The sequence below is a fragment of the Setaria italica genome, chromosome VI (assembly GCF_000263155.2).
Source record: "Setaria italica strain Yugu1 chromosome VI, Setaria_italica_v2.0, whole genome shotgun sequence".
Classification (NCBI taxonomy): domain Eukaryota; kingdom Viridiplantae; phylum Streptophyta; class Magnoliopsida; order Poales; family Poaceae; genus Setaria; species Setaria italica.
Window position 1 is genome coordinate 32,056,573 of NC_028455.1, and position 8,464 is coordinate 32,065,036.

The 8,464-nt window shown below is 46.1% G+C and overlaps 3 protein-coding genes across 3 annotated transcripts in view; 2 read left to right on the plus strand and 1 right to left on the minus strand.

Moving 5' to 3' along the window:
* Positions 1–18: 18 nt before the first annotated feature.
* On the plus strand, positions 19–2,518 carry LOC101759242. Its single transcript, XM_004973765.3, has one exon. The coding sequence runs from the start codon at positions 613–615 to the stop codon at positions 2,263–2,265; it is 1,653 nt and encodes a 550-aa protein (XP_004973822.1). The 5' UTR covers positions 19–612; the 3' UTR covers positions 2,266–2,518.
* A 541-nt stretch (positions 2,519–3,059) lies between these two features.
* LOC101759649 (pentatricopeptide repeat-containing protein At1g08070, chloroplastic) lies at positions 3,060–4,772 on the plus strand. Its single transcript, XM_004973766.3, has one exon. It carries the CDS (start codon positions 3,060–3,062, stop codon positions 4,770–4,772), a length of 1,713 nt encoding a protein of 570 aa, XP_004973823.3.
* Positions 4,773–5,943: 1,171 nt separating this feature from the next.
* LOC101766980 (heat shock protein 81-3) overlaps positions 5,944–8,464 on the minus strand; it is a 3,655-nt gene continuing 1,134 nt past the window's right edge. Inside the window, 8 exon segments of the mRNA XM_014805377.2 lie at positions 5,944–7,043; positions 7,045–7,101; positions 7,103–7,192; positions 7,194–7,237; positions 7,240–7,401; positions 7,404–7,469; positions 7,547–7,694; positions 8,281–8,427. Of these exon segments, the coding sequence (XP_014660863.1) occupies positions 6,147–7,043; positions 7,045–7,101; positions 7,103–7,192; positions 7,194–7,237; positions 7,240–7,401; positions 7,404–7,469; positions 7,547–7,694; positions 8,281–8,427 (1,611 nt within the window). The 3' untranslated portion in view covers positions 5,944–6,146.

The following is an 8,464-nucleotide window of genomic DNA, read 5'->3' on the forward strand; positions in this document are numbered from 1 at the left end:
TCGGTGATTCCTAGTGTTTTTTTTCCCTCTTTGAGAAACTGGCATGTCTCCTTGTGATTTCCGTGGTTTATGCACGACTGTAGAGAAAAATCGGCGACTTTTGTTCGACCCTGAGAATTCGCGTAGAATCGTTAGAGTTGTGACGCGTCGTGCAGTTTCAGTTGTTGACTTGTTTGCTTCCTGAAATGCTAGGAGATCATGGATCAAACTTGATGCCTTACTCTGTTGCTGCAGTGATGCTGCTCACTAGAGGAACCATTTGTGCACAATTAGTTTAGTGACATGGGAAATGTTGCTTACAAACAGAATGCTTCCGTGCATCGTGTTCCTAGAAAGAATCGTAATGCTGCCATACTGTCAGTATCGCTTATTACTTTCGATCGTTATGGTTCTGAAATGCATTTTGTGTTGTTAACCACTGCAACAATACACCATTCCATGAAATGTGTTTCTGGGACATCGTTGAGTAAAGTGCTAAAATGCATCTGTTCATTTCCCCCTTTCAGGAACCCTCTATCTGATGAAGTGGCGTTTTGCTCGAAATTCAGTTGAATATCATCTACTTTGATTATCTCTTATTCAACTGGAGTATTGGGCCGCCTTTTTTGGCCAATGGGGATTGTCAAGATAGCTAGTGGTGAGCCTGCAGCAAAGAGTGGTTACAGCTGCGGAGATGAGGACCTTACACGAGATGAAAGGATGCTGCTTCAGAGCTTCCCAGTTCATGAACCTGATGACTCTGAACTTGCAGAGGTGGACTGTGAGCTTGCAATGTCAAGAGGTCAGATTTGCAATGTGCCCTATGGGCTTTATGATCTGCCTGACTTGATGGAGGTTCTTTCTCTGGAAACGTGGAATTCATGCCTGACGGAAGATGATAGATTCTGTCTAGCAGCTTCCCTCCCAGACATGGAACAACATGACTTCGTTACAACAATGAAAGAGTTGTTTAATGGTGATGCTATGTTCTTTGGAAGTCCACTTAGAAGCTTTTTCCTTAGATTGAAGGGTGGGCTTTATTCACCACAAGTTTCTCAGGCAAGAGAGTTACTGATGACATTTCAAAAACGAAGACATTATCATTTCCTGAAGTTGTACCATGATGGTATGGTTGGTAAATTTGCATCCGTGGCCAAGGTGTCGAGAAGTTCTGATATGAGTACTAGTCTTAGAGCGAAGGTTCCCATCTCGCACAACTGGGCATATGAGAAGAGTTTGCCGTGTGTTGGTCTTAGCATTTCCACTTTACCAACTACTATCAAAGGTGAAACTGCCACTGTTTTGCCAATGAAGCGAGCCAAACTTATGGATGTGTCATCAACCACTCATTGTTCAACCATACATAATGAAACAGATTATGCAGCCAAATCAGCAGAAATGAACTCATTGGAAAGTCCAATCTTCCATCCTCCCAGTCACCCCAGGCAAAATTGTAGTAAAGTACCAAAAGGTGTGCTGAAAATAAGGACTGGTTGTGCTTCTCTTATTAATGAAAGTAAAGGGTCACATCACAGACCTGGACTGATTCTAGTTGATCAGTTAGGAATGCAGAGCTCTAGCTTTTGCGCTCCACCTCATGCTTTTGCACATGATGTACATGGTTTTTCTGAGAATTCATCTTCTCACATCAACACAGTCAGTGGTACGTCTGCTAGTCAACAACCAAGTCCCTTGCAATGGAAGGGTACACTGGAAACTTATGCACTGATAGGCAAAAGCCCACCTGGAGTCCAAATGACAGTTCCAGAGGAGCACAATGCAGTTTACCCTTCCATGATGCTGAGAGACTTCTATCCAGCAGCTAACCTTAGGTTAACATGTGTCAATGACGCATATGACACCAGAAAATGTGCCCACATGAAAGACCTTTTGAAGAACTTTGGTCATCAGAACAATATAGCCCATCAAAGTTCTCCTGATCCATGTGCGAGAGCTAGTGATGATCATCAAATGAATGGATACAAGACAACACACAGTTCAAGAAATGCTGAAAGTATTTCAGAGATGTTGAACCTCGGCACAAGGATGTACCCACCTCATAACAGCTTTCCAGAGCAACTGGAAACCATGAGCAAGTACCATGATGGCATAAAGCTGGAGGCACCTCCTGCCAAGCCTGTTACTGAAGTTGGAGAAGCTCGACAATTTGCTTACACCTACGCAAGGAGAAAGCCGCACAAGAGGTCAACTATGGTGGAAGATGCAGTGTCACCAAGTGTGCTAAACAGCATGACCAACATGAAAGCGAAGGCAATCAAACTCTGAAGCTCGGCAATTGCAAACATTCAGAGCTGAACATAACTGGGGATAGAATTTAGCATCCACCTAACATCGGAAAGCATGCATTTTTTTCCGTTCTCCTATGACATCGATAGGACCAAAGTCTTCTATAACTGAACTGTTGAAGTATGCAAATCAGCCATATCTTTCTCCTAAGTTCAGGGGGATTTTTGCCTGCTATACCATACATATTCAGGATTGTTGTTTCTTGATGAGCTGAATTATTTCTTCTGCTAAAGTCATGTCCTGAATTTTTTGCCATTATATTCGCAATGTAGCATCTCCTAGTAGAGAACTGGGTACTAAAAATTTATGGGACAAGAATATTGCCTAGGAAAGCAAGTTCGACTTATTTTGGATCATTGGGTCGACTCAAAATTTGCTAAGATTAACTACAATGACATGCCACGTAATTAATCTGGGAGAAAGAAATGAACTAAAACGTGATTAGCTGGCCACCATTAGGTACCCCACTCCCTAATTCTGGCGTACCTGGCCTGGCTGACACCGACTTCTATTCTATTCATTTCAGATCACAATTTCAAACTTAAATTTGAATTTGATTTGTCACTGATCCTTTAAATTTGATAGGTGCTCTCCGATTCCCATTCAAAAAATTCTTAAAATATAATATCGTATCAACCAGAGGGTCAACAGGGCTGTCATCTAGTGGTTCTGTACCGTGATCTCACCCGTCTGATGCCGATCGTACGGCTCAAGCTTGGGAGAGGCTTCAAAATATTCGAACGAACTCTCCCCGTCCTCTACCAAAAGGGGAAATGGCGGCGCCGCCTCGCCACCTCCCGGTCCTCCTCGGCCGCCTCCTCGTCGCCGGCGAGATCCGCCAGAGCCCGTACCACCTCGGCCGCATCATACCCCTCCTTCCTTCGCACCCCCACCTCGCTGCCGCCCTCTCCAGCCTCTACTTCCCGCATTTCCCCTCCTCCGCCACCTTCCTCCAGAACCTGCTCATCCGCGCCTCCGCCGCGTCCCCCTCCCCGCGCCTCTCCTTCGCCGCGTTCTCCTCCCTCCTCCGATCCGGTTGCCTCCCCGACCACTTCACCTTCCCTCCGCTGATCAAGTCCGCCTCCAGGCTTCCCTCCTTCCCGCGCACGGGTGCGCAGGTCCACGCCCAGTCTGCCCGGCGCGGGTTCTTGGCCGACATCTACGTTGTTAATTCGCTCCTCGCGATGTACGCGGCGTTCCGCGACACGGCGTCGATGCGGGCCGTGTTCGACTCATGCGCGGAGGTCGCCGACGTGGTCTCTTGGAACACGGTGATTGGTGGCTACGTGAAGTGCGGGGAGATTGGGAATGCCAGACGGGTGTTCGACGAAATGCCTCAGAGGAATGGGGTGTCCTGGAGCGCGATGGTGGGAGCGTACGCGGGTGCTGGGGAGCTGGATGTTGCCAGGGAGATGTTTGATCGGATGCCTGCCATTGGGAGGAACGTCGTCACATGGAACTCGATGGTGACAGGGTTTGCGAGACATGGGCTGCTGCCATTGGCGAGGAAGATGTTTGATGAGATGCCAGTCAGGAATTTGGTGTCGTGGAACGCGATGATCAGGGGATACACGATGAATGGCGAGATGGATGGCGCAAGGGAGCTGTTTGATGTGATGCCGGAGAAGGATGTGATTTCCTGGACATGCGTGATTTCCGGGTACGCACAGGCTGAACGTTATGCAGAAACCCTTGAGCTATTCAGGTCAATGCAGAGCAAGAGCAGTATCCGGCCTAATGAGGTGACCATGGTGAGTGTGCTCTCGGCATGCGCACATTTGACAGCTCTAGAGGAAGGGAGGTGGGCTCACACCTTCATCGGCAAGCACAAAATGGTTCTGGACAATGAGTTCAATCTTGGTGCTGCTCTCATAGACATGTATTCCAAGTGTGGGAGAACAGACATGGCTGTAAAAATTTTCTACTCCCTGGATCAGAAGAATGTCTCTGCCTGGAATGCACTCATCACGGGGCTTGCAGTAAATGGTGATGCTTCCCAATGCATTGATGTGTTTGAGCAGATGAAGAGGTCAGGAGAGAACCCGAACGACATAACATTCGTCAGTGTGCTGACAGCTTGCGCCCATGCTGGGCTGGTCGATGAGGGTCGGCGGTGCTTTCAGAGCATGGTATCTGCTTTTGAGGTGCAGCCCGAGCTCAAACACTATGGCTGCATGGTTGACTTGTTGGGCCGTGCAGGGCTTCTGGATGAGGCAGAGGAGCTGATTCGGAGCATGCCAATGGCCCCGGATGTCAAGGTTTTGGGTGCGCTACTAGGTGCAAGTCGAATGCATAAGAGAATTGATGTGGCTGAAAGAGTACAGCGTGGGATCCTCAATCTTGATACAAAGCAGCCTGGCTGCCATGTTCTGGTGTCTGACATTTACGCTGCTGCTGGCAAATGGGCTGATGCTCTAGAGGCAAGGGGTTTTCTGCAGAAGCATAATATTAGAAAGTTGCCGGCATCATCCAGCTCAATGCAATAGGTTTGAAGGGGCTTTAGCATTTTAGATTAGATTGCATTCTTCACCAGCCAATATAGAGGTTATGTATATAACCCCAGCAAGCAACCAGTTTTTGCGTGGACATAAACTTAGCGAAAGGCAGAGATAGAATCATAGAACTAACTTTTTATTCATATGGCTGTATTGTCCTCGACGATGTCTGTTTCACTTCAGTCTGACGACACGATCACTGCTACTCTATGTGCATCCTTTTCATCTCTCAGATGCTCACCTCATGGTTGTTCTGCTTCACTATGACCAGCTTTGACCTCCAGCATCGACTCAGGTGACCTTCTCCAAGTGACCGTCTCTACTCTCTCAAGATATGCATTACAGTTAAATCATATTTAATGTGTCCAAATTTCAGCTGATGGACCACAGGTTATTATTTATTCTTTCTTATCAGGAGCCTGGTGCGTTTTCAGTGCAAATACATAATTTCCTAAGGATGCTGCTCTAAAGGAATAATAGGGTTGTGAATGTACATCATGTGTTTCTTAAGATGGTGTGTTGAGAAAATCGGCAAATACTCAAAAGGTGCTTAGACGTTTTAAGAAAATGGACTGCACGTGTTTGCAAATGTAACTTCATTATACACTAAACCATAGAATTTGAAGGGTCAACTTTTCCTTGATCAAAATACACGAAACATAAATAGAATTTGAAGGGTCGCCTTTTCCTTCATCAAAACGCTCCTTACATTCATAGATAGAGCACCATCCTAACCAACTCCTATTTCCTTCAGTTTGTTAGCCATCAAGCACATTTGAGTAAGAAAACCAGATATGCATTATTAGAAAATAGTTCTGTTAACACTGCTGAAAATTGCTGCATCCTTCGGAGGATCTGCGTACGAAATTCCTTTGCAGATGTTACTATATACATGGCTAAGTTTGCTTCGTCAAAATGACCAATCTAATTTTCTTTACCAAATACTACCCATTTTTATCAATATACGAAGTACTCCCAACTAAAATAGCTAAGTTTGTTGTGTCACCATGTGCTACCACTCTTAATTCAGATCAACTAAAACATAGAAATTATGAGCGGAAGAAAAAAAATTGACATCCAGAAAAAAGATGGAGAACGAGAAGAAACAGAAATTAGAAGACAGCAGGATAACAAAAAAAAGATGGAGAGACGAGAAGAAACAGAAATTAGAAGACAGCAGGATAACAATAATAATAATACTACTATACCACCGACAAGTACGCAGTTCGATAATCCACCATAGCATCTAGCCCCACGTATTGCAGGCTAGGAAAAGTAATGCCACACAAAATAAACTGACAACGAGGTTCAGGAATAACACCAAAAGCTAAGCTAACTCGATTCAAAAGTAAACAACCGCGCCGCTTAGTCGACCTCCTCCATCTTGCTCTCGCCGGCATCATCCTCCAGAGGGGGCATGTCGGTCTCAGCCTCAGTGGTCTCATCCTCGTCAATGCTCAGGCCAAGCTTGAGCATGCGGTGGATGCGGCTGCCAAAGGTGTTGGGCTCGTCAAGGCTGAAGCCGGAGGTGAGGAGCGCAGTCTCGAACAGCAGCATGACAAGGTCCTTCACAGACTTGTCATTCTTGTCAGCCTCAGCACGCTTGCGGAGCTCCTCCATGATGGCATTCTCAGGGTTGATCTCCATGGTCTTCTTGGAGGACATGTATCCGGACATGCTGGAGTCCCTCAGCGCCTGGGCCTTCATGATCCTCTCCATGTTGGCAGTCCAGCCATACTCGCCGGTGACAAGGCAGCAGGGGGAGTCCACCACACGGTCAGAGACCACCACCTTCTCAACCTTGTCACCCAGAACCTCCTTAATCACCTTGCAGAGGCCCTCAAACTTCTCCTTGAGCTCCTCCTGTCTCTTCTTCTCGTCCTCGGTCTCATCCAGCTTCAGGCCCTCCTTAGTGGCAGAGACAAGTTTCTTGCCCTCAAATTCCTTCAGCTGGCCAATGGCATACTCATCAATTGCATCCACCATGTACAGGACTTCATAGCCCTTCTTCTTCAGCTTCTCAAGGAAGGGGGAGTTCTCCACAGCCTTCTTGCTCTCACCAGTGATGTAGTAGATGTCGCTCTGGCCCTCCTTCATCCTCGTCACATAGTCCTTGAGGCTAGTCAGCTCATCACCGCTCTTGGTGGAGTGGTACCTCAGGAGCTCAGCAATCTTGGTCCTGTTCTGGGAGTCCTCGTGGATGCCAAGCTTGAGGTTCTTGCAGAAGGCCTCGTAGAACTTGTTGTAGTCCTCCTTGTTCTCAGCAATCTCGAAGAAGAGCTCAATGCACTTCTTCACCAGGTTCTTGCGGATGACCTTGAGGATCTTGTTCTGCTGGAGGGTCTCACGGGAGATGTTGAGGGGAAGGTCCTCAGAGTCAACGATGCCCTTGACAAAGCTCAGCCACTCTGGGATCAGCTCCTCACAGTTGTCCATGATGAAGACACGCCGCACATAGAGCTTGATGTTGTTCTGCTTCTTCCTGGTGTCGAAGAGGTCGAACGGGGCCCTCTTCGGTACAAAGAGGACAGCCTTGAACTCAAGCTGACCCTCAACAGAGAAGTGCTTCACGGCAAGATGCTCCTCCCAGTCGTTGGTCAAGCTCTTGTAGAAAGCAGCATACTCTTCCTTGGTGATCTCCTCAGGCTTCCTCATCCAGATAGGCTTCTGCTTGTTGACCAATTGCCACTCGTGAGAAACCTCCTTGATCTTCTTCTTTTTCTTCTCTTTCTCTTCCTTCTCCTCATCAACATCCTCAACCTTGCCCTCCTCATCCTTCTTATCTTCCTCATCCTCATCATCAGAAATCTCCTTCTCAGTGGTCTTCTCAGTCCAGAGAGAGATGGGGTAGCTGATGAACTCAGAGTGCTTCTTGATCAGATCCTTGAGGCGTCGCTCCTCAAGGTACTCCAACTGCAGAAAACAAGAGCAAATTTGAGAATAAGAAGAGAACTAAATGATGAAATTATTTACAGATGTTCCAACAAACTCTAAAATTCATCAATACAACAGCATAATTAGTACAGTTCATGTTGATGTCATTAGTTTGTTAACATAATCCCATAATATTGCCAGTTTCACTATAATGATCAAACTTTAAGCACTCATTCCAGAAAAATAAACATGACTACAATTAAAATTAGCATGATATGTTGTTCCTACTAATCTGGGAAATGCATAAACTAACAGCAATATCTCAAATGTTCCTACTAATCCTAGAGTGAATCAAGCCCAGCCTCAATAATAATCGAGTTCCTACTATCAACATTTATAATCAGTTATAACAAACAAAAGATGTTGGAGAAATAACATGCTTACAATTTAGCAATAAGCCAACAGAACATCAGCATAATAGAACCATGTGATTTCAACTAAGGAATAGCAAAAACAGCATCAGCACTATCTAAATAATAACAATAATAATCCTATAAGTTAAAACATGGCAGCAGCACCATTAGTGATTAACATACAGCAACCTTCCAGGGAAATTCTGCTATACCTGATCATCCTTGAGGTAGAGGGTCATCTTGGTACCCCTGCCAAGGGTCTCCCCAGAGGTATCACGTGTGACGGTGAAGGAGCCACCAGCCTGAGACTCCCACACGTACTGCTCATCATCGTTGTGCTTGGTGGTCACAACAACTCTCTCAGCAACAAGGTAGGCAGAGTAGAAACCAACTCCA

Bases quoted from the DNA above. Each gene is read 5' to 3' on its own strand.
- LOC101759242 (XM_004973765.3), top strand. From the start codon at position 613: ATGGGGATTGTCAAGATAGCTAGTGGTGAGCCTGCAGCAAAGAGTGGT.
- LOC101759649 (XM_004973766.3), top strand. From the start codon at position 3,060: ATGGCGGCGCCGCCTCGCCACCTCCCGGTCCTCCTCGGCCGCCTCCTC.